General features: G+C 41.0%; 1 protein-coding gene across 3 annotated transcripts in view; it reads right to left on the bottom strand.

Annotated features, from left to right (window-relative positions):
• MCC (MCC regulator of Wnt signaling pathway) overlaps nt 1-19,440 on the bottom strand; it is a 293,206-nt gene that overhangs the window by 70,352 nt on the left and 203,414 nt on the right. For all 3 annotated transcript variants that reach the window (XM_089492179.1, XM_089492187.1, XM_089492193.1), the window contains one exon: nt 6,358-6,564. In XM_089492179.1, the coding sequence (XP_089348305.1) occupies nt 6,358-6,564 (207 nt within the window). The remainder of the gene's footprint in view (nt 1-6,357; nt 6,565-19,440) is intronic.

Raw genomic sequence — 19,440 nt, 5'->3', positions numbered from 1 at the left:
TAGGTCAAGGAAACATTTATTTGTGTGGCAGCTATTGACTTACAAATGCAAATAAGCTCCCTGGTGCTCAGTATTACATAGTGTGGCTTACATGGACATCTGTAATAAACAGATTTCCTCCAGGGAGAAGTAAACTTGCTGTTCAGCAAATTAGCATATGGTTTAGAACATAAGACTTCACTATTTTCCAATAAAACTAGAAGAAGGAAAATGGGTAGGACAATGTTCAATTCTGTGTTTAACAGTCTGGAACCTATTCTTTGCATGGTATGTCAAGCTCAATGTGTAGGGACAACAACAAACAGATGAAGGTATTCCCTCTTTAATTATCATACTGGTTTCATTTCCCCAAAAAGATCCCAACTTGACATTGCTCATCTATCTTAGAGGAGATAGACAGACTGGCCACTGGGAGATTCTAGGAGTTGTGGTCCCATAACATAATACTTGCAAGAACTGAAAGGGGAATTAGCCGTATTCTGTGTTCGCTAACCTATGGCACGCGAGCCAGAAGTGGCACACAGGCCAGTTTGTGTGGGCACGGCAGCCATCAGTGGAAGGGGTGGGGGGTGGGGCGTGAGTGCACACGCGCAGCTCAGTTCCTTCTCTCAGCCCAGTCTCCCCCGTTAGAACAGAGTCATAAGGAGCCAGCTGGGAATTTCACCCCTTGCCATTAGTGTTCTGGGAACTGTAGTCTTTATTATTTGACCTCAAGTCTTTTCCAACTTATGGTGACCTTAAAGCAAACTTTTCATGGGGGTTTCTTGACACAATTTTTTCAGAGGAGGTTTGTGGCAGCAGCAGCAGCAGGGCATGGAGGAGGAGGAGGAGGAGGAAGAAGAGGAAGGAAGGAAGGAAGGAAGGAAGGAAGGAAGGAGAGGGAAGGAACTGATGGCGATGGCGGGGGGGGGCATGAGAAAGGAGGAGGAAGAGGAAGGAAGGGGGGAGGGAAATGGTGGTGGCGGGGGGCATGAGGAAGGGGGGGAGGAGGAAGAAAGAGAAAGGTGGAGGGAGGAAGGAAGGCGCCCCTGAGGGCATGAAGAGCATCTCTGGGCTCTCTTGGGACGGTCCAGCAGAGGGGGGACGGTCTTTCTTTGGGGGAAAGCAGGGGTGGGAGCCAGGGATGATGATGATGATGATGATTTATATTCCACTTAATCACTTGGAATCCAAGCGGATTACAACAATAAAACAAGATACAGTTAAAAATTCTAAAAAAACAAAAACAAAACCCTATCCCTCCCACCCAGTATAAAAAAATAGTAGTACTAAAAGGAGATTAAACCAGAAGGACATTAAAACAGTAGTATAAAATAACAGTTAAACTAGGTAGGCAATTTGTAGGAAGTTTATAGCAGGTCCAGGATTTTATTTATTTTATTTGGTTTATTTGTGGCCTTTCTGTCCAGGAGGCTGTCCAAAAGGTCCTCCTTTTTGAGCAGGATCTAGGGCTGGACCCCCTGTTTTCCTTTGGGTCACCCACCCCTCTTGCCCAAGCAGGTCTGATGGAGGGTAGTCCTTGCAAGCTCCCCCAGCCCCCCTTCACAATCCCTTCCCCCTTCCCAAAGTGCTTTTGAAAGGAAAGGACAGGGGGCAGAGATGGATGCCCTCAAGGCTGAGCAGCTGGGATGGGGCGGACCCCTGGTTGGCCATGGCTTTGCTTGGAGGTTGGACTTGGAGTGGGCTTTGTTTTGTCCAGTCCAGAGACATCAGGGTTGTTGTTGTGGCTGAACATGGGACTTTGTCAGAGTGCCACAAATCGGGGGTATTTCTGGGCTGCAAGAGACCATTTGCCTTTGCAGCTTTGCAGAAGAGTTGTGGGGATTCAGCCGTCCTTTTAGGGCTTGGTCCCATTGAGAGTCTCCCCCACCGAATCCTAGATTAGAGCCACTGAGTTAATGGAATCCTACATGTTCATTCACTGTTCAGCAATTGATTGGATTAGTTAGGAATAACCAACAGGAATTTATTTATTTGTATTTTATTTATTTTATTTGGTTTATTTGTGACCTTTCTGTCCAGGAGGCTGTCCAAAAGGTCCTCCGTTTTGAGCAGAATTGTGGTTGTTTCTGACTTATTGCAACCCAAGGGTTTTCTTGACAAGATTTCTTCTGAGGTTTTTCCCCCCTTTTTGCCATGGCCATCCTCTGGGGCTAAGAGAGTGTGACTTGCCCCCATTTTTGTGTATTTTCAAGTCTTTCCCAACTTAGGGCGTCTCTAAGTTTCTGTAGAGGAGGTTTGCCATTGCCTTCTTCTGAGGCAGAAAGAGTGCAATGTGTGTGTGTGTGGTGCCTTCAAGTCATTTCAAACTTATGGTGACCCTAAGATGAAACTATCATGGAGTTTTCTTGGTAAGTTTTGTTGGGGGGGTACTATTGCTAGCCTGAGACTGAGAGAATGTGCCTTGGGTTTTTCCCTGGAAGTACTGGTGATGGAATGCCACTGAGTTTGGGCACTTGGACTCAAAAAGGTTCACCATCACTGGCCATATTCATGGATGACAGGTCTCCTAGTAGTTGCAAATCACAGTGGTTATACTGAACCTTCATATTATGAGAGAGTTTGCAAGTGAATCCCATTTGGGCGTGACCATCGGGCAAGCCTACCAGTTTCATGTCCTATTTGTGGACTTGAATGGCAACTAGATTTTGACAAGATAGCCCCTTGGTCTGATCTAGTTAAGGTTTTCTTAGTATAAGCAAGCCAAATGGTGATGGAGAGCAGCTCAGCTGAGTCAGCAAGTTGATTTATTTATGTACTTTTAACTATATTTTTATTTTAACTAGGTGTTTAGTTTGTAAAAAATATTTTATATTTTAACCGTATTTCTATTAAATCTTAATCTGAGTTACTTTGAATATACACCAGGGAATTATCTATTTTATCTCCTGACATGTTTATGTATGAGCTTCCATGTTTATCTGCTATATCTTAAATGTCCCAGTGCATCACATTTAAAATATTCATAAAGGATAACTATGTAACATCTGAAAGCCAGTGTGATACAATGGACTACAACTCTGGAGACCAGGCTTCAAATCCCTTTTCATCAAAGGAAATCCACTGGGTGACTTCAGGCAACCCATACTCTCTCAGCTTCAAAGGAAGGCAAAAGCAACTCACTCCAAAACAAACATTGACGAGAAAACCCCATGATAAGTTTGACTTCGGTTTACATAAGTTAGAAACAACTTGAAGGTTCACAACAACATGATGTGTCTCAGATTCACAAGGAAAGACAAAGCAGGGGTCAAGCCTTCCCATAACCAAGTGCTGTACATGTAAACAGATTGTCTATGAAAGCTCTGGAAATATCTATTATTATGAGGATTGGGAAGAGTGCAGAAAGAAGCCAACAGAAGAATTCACAGACTAGAAGGGCAGCAAAGCAGTGAAAAAGCCAAGAGTGAGTAGACAGTGGCCTACAAAATGGAGCAAATATTCTGGCACTCATACTTCTAAAGAACTCTACATCATTTCAAAAAAAGAAGATCCAGTAATCTACAAGCTAGTCAGTGTGACTTCCACACCAGGAAAAATATTAGAATGGATTATACAGGAGTTTGTCTGCAAGTATCTAGATGACAACGCAGTGATCAGTAGGAGCCATCATGGGGTTGTTGAAAATAAATGCTACCAAACACCATACTACTAGCAGAAAACATCACAGACTTGGAACAAATACTGAGGAAGGTCAAATAAGAAAGTACAAAGGCAGGCTTGCTGCTGAGCCTAAAGAAAACAAAAATACGACCACAGAAGATCTACAAAAGCTCAGCCTAGACAATGAGAAAATCGAAATAGTAAAAGAATCCCTGTAACTTGGATGAAACACTGATCAGAACTGAGACTGCAGCCAAGAAATAAGAAGACTAGGGCCCTGTACAGACCGGCCTGAAAGGCTGGCCTGGGGTTGGAGTCGGGGTGTCATGTCCAGATGACACACGCCCTGACTCTGCCCCCAGGGTGCCATGATGCCATGCGCCGCTCCCCATGGCATGAGGTGTCATGGCGCTCCTCCAGTGCTGTGTCCATACGACACAGCGCCAAAGGAGCACCATATAGCAGTGCCACCGTGGCTATGGCGCCCTTTCACAAAACACTGCTTTTTGTGGTTCCTTTTTGCACCCTTGACAGGCTGGATTTGGGCCGTGGCGTGAGGTTGCCACAGCCCCGACCCGGCTAGGAAAGAGGCGGTCTGTCAATCCCCTAAGAACAGGAAGGGAAGCTATGAAAGAACTAGACAAGATACTAAAGAGTAAAGACAGACGACTGAATACTAAAGTTGAAATTGTCCAAGCCACTGTATTCCCCATTGCCATGTACAGATGTGAGAACTGGAGATGTGGTGCTATAGAAGAGTGATGAAGATACTATGGGCAGCCAAAAAGACAAACAAACGGGTACTTGAACAGATCAAGCTTCAACTTTCCCTGAAGGTCAAGGTGATGAAATTGAGGCTTTTGAGGCCACATAATAAGAAGGCATGACTCAATGGAATAGACAATAATGCTGGGAAAGGAAGAGGGTAGTAGAAAGAGAGGAAGACTGCATGACGGTTGGATAGACTCAATCAGGAAGGCTATGGGTCTGATTCGACAGGACCTAAGCAAAACTGTGGAAGATAGGGAGGCTTGGAGATATCTATTCTACAGGGTCGCCATGAGTTAGAGTCAACTTGAGGGCAGTTAACAACAACAACAGCAGCAGCAGCAGCAGCAGCAGCAACAACAACAAACTAGCCATAACTTTTTTCATCAGTTTCATAGATGCTGGGAATGTCATTTACCTGGATTTCAGCAAAACGTTTTATAAGGTCCCTCAGGATATTTTGAATAGGAAACTAACTAAGGCCTGTTACAGATTGCCAAAATAAAGCTGCTTCGGGTCTCTTTGGAGGTATGCTATTTAAATGATGCATGGGTCCTAAGAGTCCGGAGGTCGTGCCAAAGCCACACTCCATTCCTAAGCACTGGAGTGCAGCTTTGGTGCAGCTTCCGGATTCTTAGGATGCATGCATCATTTAAACAGCATGCCTCCAAAGAGACCCGAAGCAGCTTTATTTTGGCAGTCTGTAACAGGCCTAAATAAGGTATAGATGGAAACACTATCACATGGATCCATAATCGGATGGAAAGCTGTGCTTAAAGACTTGTCATCACTGGCTGTGCTTTAAACTGGAAGGAGGTCTCAAGTGAGGTATTGTCTAGGGGCAGATGCTCTTCAGTATCTTTACCAGTAATTTAGATGATGGGTTTGAGGAAGTTCTTACGAAATTTGCAAATGACAACAAACTTGAAGGTACAGCTAACACATCAGAAGATAGCAAAATATTCAGATGGACCTAGATAAACTACAAAACTCATCTGAAATTAATAAAATGAAATTCAACAGAGACAAATATGAAACTCTATATCTAGGCCACAAAAACCAAATGCACAATATAGGATGGGAGAAACTTGGCTCAGTAGTACATGTTGAAAGGACAAAGGAATTATTGTTGATAATAAGTTGAACAGGAGCCAGCAGTAAGCGGCTGCAGCAAAGATACCAAATGGTATCTTAGCCTGCATTAACAGAATCTAAGGCAGGGTACAGAAAGCCTTGCTTTGCTGTGCGAGGAAGCTGCAGTGGACAAACTGCGCGGCTTCCTTGCACAGCAAAAAGAACCCGCAAAAACGGGTTCTTTTTGTGGTGCCATTGTGACTCCACAGTACACCTATGGCGCACCCGTGACGTCACAATGGTGTCGCGACATGCGGACGCTAAGCATCTATTGCGTCAAAATGACGGTGCCCATCTGTAGGGTTGCCTCGGGGTGTCGCCCATCTGTAAGCAACACCCTGAGGCAACCCTAGCACGTAATCTTTATGTGCTAAAAGGCCCATCTGTACTAAGCCTTAGTTTCAAAGTGGAGGAAAGCAATAGTTTTCCTATATTCGGCACTGGTCAGGCTTCATCTGGAGTACTGTGTTCAGTTCTGGGCACCACATTTAAAAAAATTATATAGACAAGTAGTAGAGTTTAGAGAAGAGAAATGAAGATAGAAGGCACGGAGAACAAAACAAATTGGAATAAATTAAAGGAGCTGGGAATGTTCCTGCAGCATTAGAACATAGAACTAGGTCTATGGTTTTAAATTACAAGAGTGTAGATTTTGATTCAACATCAGAAGAAAGATTTTCACGGTGAACCATTTGCCTAGAGAGGTGCTGGGGTCTCCTCTGGGTGTCTTCAAAAAGAGGCTAGACAGCTACCTGCTGGGGATGCTATAGCTAGAGATCCTGCACTGAGTAGAGGCTTGGGACCCTTCCAGCTCTATAATTCTGTGATGGTTTTAAGTGACTGGGAGCTCACCCTTCTACGTAACCTGTCTCGTTCTTCCCGGATTGCATTCATAGTAGCCTTGGTCCTATTTAGCTCCTCCTCCTTGCTGCACAGCATTGCTGTCAGGCTTTCATTCTCTTCCCTCAAGCCTGCCAGTTCCTTTTCCCATCGAGACCTCTCTTCAGCCAGATTTGGATACAGGTCCCGTCCTAGTACACCTTCAATCTCTTCAACTGTCTGCAACAGAGAAAGGAATACACACAATATTAACAAGAAACAATAGCACACACATTGATGCCCTTTGAATCATCCTTTTCAATGTTACACAAGCAACTTTTATCTGAAAACATAATAAAATAATAATAATAATAATAATAATAATAATAATATATTTATATTTCCCACCTCTCCCAAATGGATCGAGGTGGGATTACAGCCCAATAAAATATAAACAAAAACACATCAATAAAATACAATAAGAAAGAGTTAGATTAAAACTAGCTCAACATATAACAATACAATACAATACAATGCAGTTACAGTAATACAGAGGTCAGAAAGTGGAGCAATATTCTTACATGAGGTCAGGTGAATAAGCTTGCCGGAAGAGATCCGTCTTAAGTGCCTTCTTAAATGCTTCCAAGGAGGCAATAAGACGGATCTCTTCCAGAAGACTATTCCACATGCAATTGATTTGCTACAAATATGCCACCATTTGACAACTGAAATCAAATGGACCCAGCTTAAAAATATCATAAAGCTTTTAAATCACTATTCTAGGACTTCTTGCTCCAGGTACTCCTTGACTATGTTTACATGGATGTTATCCATCCTTTCATCCAATTAACTCAATATAGTGAATACTGCTTTCCCTTCCACACTTTACCCTCAAAAAAGCCCTGTGAGAAAAGCCAGACTGAATGAGAGTGACTGCCCCAACAGGTTTACAAAGCCCCTTTACAAACATTAATGTAAAAAATAATAAAAAAGTGTTAGTTGTCAACTTTCCTCCATTTACAAGAAGTATTGGTCAAATGGTCTTTTTGAGGGTTGCCCTCAGATAGCTTTTAAATTGGTTAGTCATGGTAACTCAGGACGGAGGCTGGATAGTGGTTGAAAAACATATTACAGGATTCTGACCAGAAAACAAGAATTAATAACTTCTTAGTAACCAGCCCGGGGCTTAGCTAAAAAAAAAATGGACTCTGGTTGGTACACTGAAAATCAAACAAACCAAGATTTCCTTGTCCACTGTCTGGAAGGATGAACAGCATCATTTTGAGTTTTCAGGAAGATCTTATGCATTTACATTATGTGCCAAAGAAAAGAAGCAGAGTGATTCTCCTTTCTTCAGTACACAGTTATGCAGTAAGGTCACATCATAAACTGAACCTTGAGGTCATTGTTTAGTATAATAAAACTAAAAAGGAAGTGGATGTGGTGGCTTAGTGGTTAAGATGCCAATTCTGATGATTGGAAGAGCAGAAGGTTGACAGTTTGAGGCCCAAGTGCTGCATGACGGGGATAGCTCCTGTCACTAGTCCCAGCCTCTGACAACCTAGCATTTCAAAAGCATGCAAATGCAAGTAGATGGATAGGTACCACTAAGAAAACCCTATGAAATTAATGGGGGAGAGAGGCAGGCTAGCTCCAACTGCCTGCCTGAAAGAAGAAAAAGCCCTCCTTCCGACCACCATCTAGAGGGGGAGAGAGGCCTGGCCTGAAAGACTAAGAGCCCTCCTTCCGACCACCATCTTGGGGGGAGAGAGGCAGGCTATCTCCAACTGCCTGCCTGAAAGAAGAAAAAGCCCTCCTTCCGACCACCATCTAGAGGGGGAGAGAGGCCTGGCCTGAAAGACTAAGAGCTCTCCTTTTGACCACCATCTTGAGGGGGAGAGAGGCCTGTTATGTTTTATTTTGACTTTGTATTGTACTTGGTGTTGTACACCACTTTGATCTGATTTGGAAAAGCGGTATATAAATAAACATCATCATTATTATTATTATTATTATTATTATTATTATTGGGATCACCATAAGTCAACAGGCAATTTGAAGGTGCATGTGCACACACACACACACACACAAACCAAATTAGACTGAGTTTTAAACTTCAGTTAAAAGAAAACATTTACAAACAATTTCCCCCCAAGGCCCCTCCCCAAATTACATTTTTCATTTATATCTTGTTATACTAATGTAAGCCACTGTCATTTATGAAACACATTTGCTCACCAGGCATCAAACACACTAATTAAGCTCTAAAATGGACAGCAGAGTGCACTCCACTTAATCAGTCAATATACAAAGTGGACTACTTTCACTAACTAATTAAGCAAAACCAAAGTCACTGTTAACCAAGGGAGCTGCCTTCCATTAACATAAACTTTTATGGAAAGATGTCTTTCAGGATCCCTGAATACACCTTTTATCTATAATTTCAGGGCCTTATCTGGGTTATTGCCTGTATTTATTGTTGTTTTGGTGTACTCTTTGTTGTCATGTTTTGTTTTAGAATGTACTAATAAAATTTTAATAAAAAACCCACAAACTTTTATCTTATTGGTTGAGGGGGGTGCAGATTGTAAGGTGTACGTCATAGCCATTTAAATCTATGTTGCAAAGTTTCAAATTGAGCCATATTGAGATAAGGTGAGATGGTTCAAGTTTTAATGACAGCGTGTATATGTATGTAGACAAGCAAATCAAAGCTGAAATTTTTTCAAGCACCTCCATGTCCTCTATCATTTTAAGCACTTTTTTTTACAAGCCCAGCTGGCTTTCAGTACAGGAAGCTGCTGCACTGGTGTGCTGTGGGAGAAGAAGAGGATTCATGTTAATTCACTCATATCCTCTTTACACATGAACAGTTCAGACATGGAAACAACTAATCTAACCTGGCCTTTCCAGGCAAACATTCTCTGAAGATGCCAGCCACAGATGCTGGCGAAACGTCAGGAAGAAACTCTGCTAGAACATGGCCACATAGCCCGAAAAACCCACAAAAAACTATGGATGCTGGCCATGAAAGCCTTCGACTTCACCTCCTTGGTAACATACATGTGTAGGTTTCTATTGTGAAACATTAGCATGAACCAGACTACACATCTCCAGCAGCAATTCCTGCAATCAAAACTGTACTTTTTCCAATGGAGTGATCACATGTTTCTCCCATATAATTGAGGGCATGGGCTCTGAAAGAAAGAAAGAAACCAGTAGTAGTTTCCTCTACTATCACTGCTTGCATGTTCCTGAGGTGAGGAGAATTGGGGGGGGGGGGGGTGCAGGCAAATCCCATTCATTTAGGTAAGTTTCCCCTTAAAATGTAATAATTACAGCAGGGTATGTTTTTGGAGTATTTCCTGAATTTGTTCATTTAGCCAAGTTTGATTTTCCCAACGCAGTACCTGCCAGGTATGTTGGACTATAACTTCCATAACCCTGAACTGAATAGTTTGGGAAATCTGCTCAAAATATTTTTATCCCACATTTTGTCCAAAATAAGAGCTCAACAGCTGTTTTAAAATGTGTTAATAGAGTCCCAGTTTCTTTCCTCAGATTTCCCACCAGTTCCAATATCCAGTCAAAAGATAAACTGCATCATTAGGTCTCCTTTACATTCAGTAAACTTGACAAAGCTGCCAGGATTCTGGATGCATCGGTGAACATCATCTCTGAAGTGTGACCAAAAATATAAAATAAAAAAAGTGTAACGCAAAAACCCTTTGAGACAAGTAAAGAAATGTAAGCCACCAGCTTTCTTTTCTTTGAACAAGAAATAAAATGCACAGAAAAGCCCAAGAGGATCGGAATAGCTTGGCTGGAATAAAAATGATAACATAATAGCAACATTTCAAACCTTCTTCAACCAAAGCCTTTAAAATGGCTTGCAAAGAATATCAAACACAAAAACACCCACAATTAATCAATGTAATTTAAAATGGTTTAAACCGTTCAAGCTCATGGTAAAAATAGTAATATAGGAACACTAAACCGAGAGTGATTTTCCTGCTGTGTGGACTAAAGAGGACAAGGGTCAGCAATAAATGTTGCAGTGGAGAGTGCTTCTCTGGATGGTGATCCAGAGGATATTTAATTTGATTTCCCCTCCCTACTGGTTTGCAATTTTTTCTCCAAGCAGTCAGGCAGCAGCATTCCTTAGCCAGTAAGCACACACAGCCCTGAAAGATGGTTTTAGGCAATCTTCCCCTGTAATGAACCCCTGTTCTCTGATGTAAAACAACAGTGCCATCCAGAATATATATGTTTTATTTGTCTCTTCCTCAGGGAAGTGATCAGTGGGGCAAATATCTTACTTTTAGTACCATGTGTAGAAAGTAAGCTCCTCCCCATAATTATAACACTGGTTGGAACCTCTTTTCTAATGTAAAGTTCAGAGTCATTTGGAAAGTGAATCTAGCCTCAGAATAATTTTCTGATGGACTAGATTACCAGCATCATAAATTTCAGCTTATTGTCCCATTGGGTAAAACAACAGACCATCTCTGGTAAGTGCTTGCTTTTTAAGTGATATCATATTCCATAAATACATGATACTTTACCCTCAGGCTCTGGCTTCCTGGAAACAACTAATTGGGAACCCAAGTATGATGCTTGAGACCATCTTCCCCACAAAGAATTCTGTACATGCTTTGAAACCCAAAACTCTATTCAAGTAGATAATATTTCACTAGCTACATTAGACTCTGCATTGTGGAGAAACTGTAGCTCCTGTATTCTTCAAGGACAGTCCCACACAGATCACATCAGAATACTGTAATCTGATTTAGAGGTTACTAGGCTCTGTGTTAAAGGAGAGTGTATAGATTCCTCCATCCTTGCACAACCCCACACAGTACATTTATAAAACTTTCTGATCCTATACAGGATGGTTCCCATGGGTGCACCAACAGTCCCTTTATGATGGCTTATGTGTGTGATTTGAAGCAGCAGAAACACTGACAAGCAAAACAATATTCAGTTGCCCATCTATTTTTGCAGGAAATCCATTCCAGACCCCTACCACTAAAATGAAAAATCACTGATATTCAAGCCCCATTGTCTTGAATGGCGGTGCATGCCCAGGGGCACCCATGAGCACGTGCCCCATTTTGTCCCCCTCCGCTTTCTGCCTGCAAATGGGCAAGGGACGCTGATTCCAAATCCATGAAAATGGAGGGGCGACTGTACTCTAAAACAAACAGATGGTCCAGAAGGATACCATGGGTCATATTATTACTGGCCACTGAAAGAAAAAGAATCACAAAATCCTAAGAGTTGGAATGGGTCATAGGGGTCATCAAGTCCAACCCCTTCCATGCAGGAATACACAAAGCACTTTTGAAAGATGTTCGTTCATTCAACCTCTGTTCAAAGCCCTCTAAAGGAGAGGCCATCAGCTTTAATGAAATTATTCCACTATCAAACAGCTCTTACAGTAAATAAATGCTTCCCAATGTTTAGGTAGAATTTGTTTTCTTGTACTGGAATTTGAATTCATTGTTTTGTGTTCTAGTCTCTAGAGCAACAGAAAACAAAAGCACACCTTTCTTCCATAAGATGTACTTTTAGATATTTAAAAATGACTATCATGTCACTTCTCAGTCTTCTTTTCTACAAGCTAAACATATACAGCTCCCTAAGTTGTGTCACACAAGACTTCATTTCCAGACCTTTGATCATCATAGCTGCTATTCTCTGGATATTCTCTAACTTGTTGATATCCTTCTTGAACTGTGGTTCTCAGAACTGGACACAATATTCCAGATGAGGACTGACCAAAACATATTCTTCCTGTTCATTTCTGAGTGAAGATCTTCTAATATTGCAACCAAGACAGTTTCTGTACTGACATCTGAAGTCACTTTGAAATTGATCCAGATAAACAGTATCATCCAAAGAGATTCATTGATGAACAACATTATGTGATTCAACAGCTTACTTTGGAAAAGATTAGGTAAGAAACCATCCTAGCCCTGAAGGTCAATATGCTTTGAAACACCTGATATCCTTAAATTTAAAAATTCACACCCCTTCTCAAGTTTGTATTTTAGGATGCAAATGACAAATCAGCCCTTTGGAGTTTGTTAAACAGGGGAACCAGTCAAAATGTAGCAGAGCAGAGCATTCCCCCGGAGAGCAGGAAAATGAAGGTTGTTAAAAGTACACTCACTTCTGCTATTGTGATAGAGCCCCTAGTTTTGTGATAGAGCCTCAATTAGAGAAAATGAAAACATAAGGAGACCTAAACTAGGAGGAACAACCCATAAATTCAATCTCTTCGCAGATAATGTGATCATCTTCCTAAAACAACCCAAACAATTTTCTCTGCCTTATGCACCATATTAAATCCCTTTGATACTTTTGCAGGTTTCTGAATTAACTATTTAAAGTCTAAATTTTTGTGTCTTAACATCTCTCATGAAGTCCAACTAGAGTCACTAGACGTTCAAAAAGCTACTAAACTCCAGTTAAAACCTTCAGGATTTACTTACCTAAGGATCACCATTACAAAAATTTTCAATCAGTTAATCCCCTGAAATTACAACAAAATAACTAAATGGTTAGGTCTCTAAGACACTAGAATGGAAGATATTGAAACTCTCCATTCTAGGCAGAATAGACCTCATTAAAATGTTTATTGTCCCTTGTCTATCCTTTCTATTTCAAACTATCCGACTTCAGCCATCACAGACAAAACTCAGACTTTGGCAAAATCTCATCAATACATTTGCTTTTAACCATAAGAGACCCAAATTTCAGGAAATCTATGCAACATCTCTCCTCCAAAAAGGGGAGATAGCGATGCCTGATTTCAACTATATTTACAGCATTCCAACTTGGTCAAATCCCTCCTTTAACATACACTAGGTCAGTGATGGCGAACCTATGGCACGCGTGCCACAGGTGGTACTCAGAGCCTTCTCTGTGGGCACATGTGCCATCACCCCAGTACAGAGTTTGCCAGAGTTTGTTACTAGAAAGCCAGAGGGACATGGCACTTTGCAATAAATAAGTGGGTTTTGGGTTGCAATTTGGGCACTCAGCCTCTAAAAGGTTCACCATTACTGCACTAGGTTAACATGGAAATGAATGGCCCCCCAATCAATTGATCTTGGTTTGTTCTTTAACAAACTCACTCTGCAAGTAATTAAACACAATAAAAACCCATGGCTACAAGCATTAGTAAAGATATGGTCAAGACGGATAGAAGGAACTTCTAGCACCAGCTCCCTCTCTTATTTGTTCATATTTTTTTTTCTATTCCGCTGATAAATTCAATCAATTCCAGGGTGGAAACAACAAGGTGTATATTTTGTCTGAGACCTTTTTCGTAATGGCAGACCAAAAGCAACTGATGAACTAACTTTAGACTTAGAGCCATTAAAGGTTAGTTGGTTTCATTTCCATCAGATAATTGCTTTTACAATTAATATGTCTTTGGTTTCTTTGGATATTTGGTGGAATAGGGTATGAGACCTATGCTTACTTGAAAAAATGTCTGACAGAATGGCAAGTTACAGAGGATGACCAAAATCAGTACTTTTCATGGATAAAATGGTTACCACCCATTGACTTGGGTGAGATGAATTGTTATATTTTGCTTTATTGTTGTGTTATGTTTTGTACATAGTTGTTTACTTATAATAGTAAAAAATAAATATTAAAAAGGTACACTCACTTCTGTCTTTATGAGTGTCTGTTGTGTCCAGAATACTGGCACATTTCAACTTTTAAAGGAATCTTGATCTGAACATGTTCCAAACTCACACCTCTATGTATGATGATGGGAAACTGGTGAATTCAATAAACTAGCTGATATACAGTACACAACAGTTTCCTAGAGTTGTTTTGTATGTGAATGTAAACATAAATGCACGCAAACACACACACTGTAAACAATATCCTTAGCACTGCATTGTAAATTTAGCAACAAATATTTAGGGCAATGTAAATTCAACTACTTATTTTTTTATCTTTTCATTTTTACCTACAGTTCAGAACTACAATGAAAAATGGATTTGTAAATTTATACTAGACTGCTACTACAGGCCTTTTAGCCATATTTGTATTTGACATAAAACACAGACAAAGGGAAATCCTTCTCACATTTCATGAACATATTAACATCATAATCAACCCTTTGCTGACATTGTTAATCTTCCCAAATACTGTGTATAGAAGGATTATACTGCTATTTAGAGTTATGAAGGCCCAGAAAATGGAAAAATGGAATTAGGGAATATTTTCTTTTAAAATGATGAATAAAATGTTTAATACAAGGTTCTCACAGATTTACTATCTCAGAATAATTTCTAAAAACTATGAAAGACTTCTTGTCCAGTAGTTATGAGAGCATAGCTTATGAACATATGATCTTGTAACTGCCGAGGATTCACATTTATTCAATGAATGAAAGTGCCCCCCCTCCAATCTACTTCTCAAGCCTGGAAGTTCCTCGATCAAAGGGATTCAGAGGCACTGTAGATCAAGATGCTAGGAAATGATGTCTGCACCATTTTCCTTGTAGGAGGATGCCTTGAGAGAAACAGCTTCAGCAGGAGCCCAATGGGGTCTCTCCAGCTGCCTATAGGGTTTTCTTTTTAGGGAAGAGAGGCTCCATCATAGCAATTATATCTACCAATGCAAGATTTTGGTGTATGTTACAAGATTACTTTTATGTATGACTATGTACAGTTGCCCATCCACATTTGCTGCTTTGACTTTTGTGGCTTTGATTATTTGCGGGTTTGATTCATATGTTTTTTCTAGGAATCTCTAGGTCCTCCAGAGTAACTCTGCCAGAAGCTGACCATAGAGCTGTGCTGGAGACCAAAAGTTCCTAGAGAAAACACTTCTCTAGGCATTTGAAGGTCCTCCAGCAAGATTCTATGGCGGGTTACAGACGGGCAAAAAGGGGTGTGCTCATGACGTTATGAAGGTATAGCCTTTAGACGGCCCTTACCTGAATGCCGCCATGAACGCGCCTCCTGCACGGCCCAAGCGGGAAGAAGCGGCATTAAAAAGGTGCCGCTTTTTTCCGCTTCTTTTCTATATACTGCGCAGCTGCGCATCTCCGTCTGTAAGCTGCTGCACCGGTACGCCAGAATTGTTACGCCGCTAATTTAAGTTGCCCATTTAAAGGCTCCGAGTCAGCTGCGTCGCATAATGGAACATGCGCAGTTTGCACCGAGGCTCTAATTAGAGAGTCAGATGCCATGCAGATGTGGAAGCTGCAGCACAGCTGCACTCTATTTTAATGCTCGTAACCCTAACCCTAGAGCAACATGTACGCATGCGCTGCTAGAATTGTGGAAAGTTTGGAATTTAAAGTGAACCCCTACACACATTCCTGCACCATTTTCACCTAACAATAAAAAAACGCTAAAACTTTAAATATTTACATATGTACAAGGGAGGTGATGGGGGATGGCAGGGGGACAGCAGCGACAGCGGTGGCAGCAGCAACAGCTGTGGCTGTGCATTGCAGATTCAGCAAGAGCACAGGGACCAAAGGAGAGGAGGCATCCATGATGCTGGTGACACTGGCAACGTGCAAGCGGACAAGGATGCCAACACCAGCTGATCACCAGCTGGCAGGAGGCCACCTTTGTTCTTGGGTAGGGCAGGGGAAAAAGTTTAAAGGGGCCTGGGCGCTTTAAATGTGCACATACGCTTTCTGCCGCCGGTGCTTACTGCCGCAGCTGCGCAGCTGCGCATCCGCCAGCCGGCAAAAGAAAAAAAAAAAAGCCACGTTTTTGGCTGCCCGTGCGGAAGCTGCCTCTCTCTTTGCAGCGTCCTGCAAGGCGGCGGTATGGAAGCTGCGGGTAAGAAACGGCCCCAGGTGAGGCGTCTTCACTACCCCCAGTGTGGAAGCCCCATCCACCTTAGCCATGCCCCCGGGGCGGGCAGTCTGGAGGCTCCGTATTCAGGGGAAGACACCTTCAAGACGTCTTCCCCTGCCCGTCTGTAACCTGCCTATGATTAGTTTCTGGCAGGTGTTGACCATAGTGTTGCACCAGAGGACTTGGAGATTCCTAGAAATGTATTCTCTTAGGTAAAAAGAATAGAGATACTTTATTTGTGGTTTTTCCACATTATACATTCAGTAGAACTCCAGTGAATGCAGACAGACCATTCTACAGTATCAGATAATTACAACTCCTGCTCTTGGTTTCTTTTCTTTTCTCAGTTATTTTTGTGGGAATGAGTGCATTATGTCTGCTTGACACAACGGTGAACTAGTGGAGACAAATTTTCTGTTTTACTAATATTGATGGTTTCTTCTGCTTTTACTTAAATTTATTCATTTATTTAAAATTTATTTATTTTGTTTTGTTTTATTCTTGTTCCTTAAACTTGCAAAACCAAAGAGGTTCCTTACAGCTTGGGTGTTCCTTACAATTCAGGGCCTTGTAGCTCCATTTACAACAAAAAATTAAATTAAATAAAATAAAGTTCCATTTGTTATTATTTGAACATTATATTTCATTGCAAACCAAGTTATATATAATGCATTTTATATTCCCAAAGTAACATAGGGACTTTCAGTTTGTAATGGGTTTAATATTACATTTTTTAATTTTTCCCCCAGGGGAAAAAAAATCCAGGAAATATTTTTTTAAAATGGTTTCAAACTTTTAGGAAATTTAACAACTTTACTATCAACAGAAAAAAAGCAATGGGAAGCATTACCTACAGAAAAAATAATGGATCTGTGTCCATCATTACATCCCACGCTAAGATTTGTGTGTGTGTGTGTGGGGGGGGGGGGCATCATAACCTGGAATTCTGGATTCCCAAGTTTTATTTTGCCATCTTTGGATGAGAACAGCACCCATGTACAATGGCAGTATTCTGGAGGTAAAGTCCCTACTGCTTCTTTCTTGGAACATTCTATTATTTGTGGCAATTAAATGTGCTCTGTGACTGAACGGGCAGGATAGTATTAGAGTTTGGCAACCTCTGTTGAAGCATCAAGACTGAGAGACAAATTTAGAAGAATATTAACCAAAAGTATTATTCAAAATAAGCAGCATTAAACACACCCTCACACTGAACATTTCGAATGAAGCACACTTGCATTTTATTGCATTGGAGGTAATGTACTGCCATTAAATTGGTACTGCTGAGACCTAATGGGGAATGTGGTGGCTCACTGGTTAAGACACTGACTCTGACGACTGCAAGATCGCAGGTTAGCAGTTTGAGGCCCAAGCCACGTGAAGGAGTGAGCTCCCATCACTAGTCCTAGTTTCTTCCAAATTAGCAGTTTGAAAGCATGTAAAAGTGCAAATAGAAACAGGTATCACTTCAGTGGGATAGTAACAGCATTCTGTGCAATCATGCTGGCCACAGGATCACAGAGTTGTCTTTGACAACGCTGGCTATTCAGTTTAGTAACGGAGATGAGCACTACCCCTAGAGTCAGACACGAGTAGACAATCTTGTCAAAGGGAAAAACTTTACCTTTACCTTTAATAAGATAAATATTTTGCTTTTCTTGGTCCTTCCTCCTCCAGCCCTTACAATAAACAGTGAACCTGTTTTTTCTTCTGCTATTGCTTTTACAATTTTTTGTTTTTGTTTTGTTTCTGGCCGAGATGAGAATGACAAGCCTAACAATCCTTTACTCCCCTTTAAGGTACGGAATCTCAACCAGTTGGAAAATGCTTAGCCTATTCTAAAATCAGTATCCCAAACAAACAAGAAGCCACACAATGTATGTATCTTAATCAGATAATGTATCCTGTTTCATAGGCTTTTCTGTTTACTTGAACAAACTACAAGATTCAATTTCGATCTAACATTTATCAGCAGTGTAATACTCAAAACTAATATGTACTATATATCCATTCACAGTGGTACAGTTAAAGAGCAAGCATCAATTCAATAGGGGTCTTTTCATGGTTTTTCTGATATCATTCTTGACATGCCAATGAAAGTACAGAAGGTGAGCACAATGTATATGAATCATCTTTTATATGCAAAATGCACATTCAAGACATTTGTGTTCATAGAAATGTCTGAAAGGCCTTTTTGAACCTTAACATTCTGTCACACTAGACCATTTTTAGCATTTATTAAGACCTCAGAAAGCAAATACTTGTGATATGACACCATAAGAACTGATTGAGGATTACCTACTGCCTGTTCAAGACAGGCTCCAGTATGGTAACCACAGCTGTGTGTGTGTGTGTACACACACCTTTGAGTAGTCTGTTGACTTATGGCAGGGTTTTCTTGGGCAAAGACTACTCAGAGATGGTTTTGACAGTTCCTTCCTCTGAACTATACCAACTAGAGAGAAGCTATTGATGTTGGAACTGGGAAAGAGAGAAGAGGCAAAGTGGACCCACATGACAACAAGAAACAAAACAAGATGCAATTTATTGAACACAAAGGATTCTAAACACAGGCCATCCTTTAAAATAGAATTAAAATAGAATTGGGCAATTATGCAGGGGCAGGAATTAACTTTTACCCTTGTACTCCCCCTGGTGTACTACATGGATGCACTTCTGTCACCTGGATATGATTTGGTATCCCTTCCAATTGAAATTTTGACTATAAATTGGCCATGTTGGGGTGGGAATGAGAAGGATGGTTGGGAGCAAACAGACTCCAACTAACATGTTTTTGTAGTTATTTGGGTGTTTAGGGGGTAATTGTTTGACCGATTTTAATTGGGGAGGTGTCTAGGGGCTTTGGGGAGCTCCTGTGTGTCTTTTAAGGCTGAATGCTAAGGGTTGGGAATGCTTATAGTCTGTGAGCTGCACTTTCCCAGTGCCTACCGGTACTTTAAAATTGTACATGTCATTATGTTCTTCACTATACTTAGTTTTTCCTCTAAGAGAATGGGCATTATGTATTTATTACACCTGTAATCCTGTCACTGTGTTTATTACACACACACACACAGAGTGAAGTCAGAATGAAAAAGAGCAGAAGAACATAATGTAAAATGAAAACACTTTAATAATCTAACATTAAACGATTGCAGCTAAGATAAATACGCTGGGCTCTCCACATTCACTGGAGCTAGGGGCACAAGACCCCCCCCCCCTTGAAAGTGGATAAACTGCAAATTAAAAAAAAATATTTTTGTTACTT

The sequence above is a fragment of the Sceloporus occidentalis genome, unplaced genomic scaffold (assembly GCF_023333645.1).
Source record: "Sceloporus occidentalis isolate IW3139 unplaced genomic scaffold, rSceOcc1.0.p SCAF_1, whole genome shotgun sequence".
Taxonomy (NCBI): Eukaryota; Metazoa; Chordata; class Lepidosauria; order Squamata; family Phrynosomatidae; genus Sceloporus; species Sceloporus occidentalis.
The sequence above is the reverse complement of the archived record's forward strand: the minus strand, read 5'-3'. Positions and strand labels throughout refer to the sequence as shown.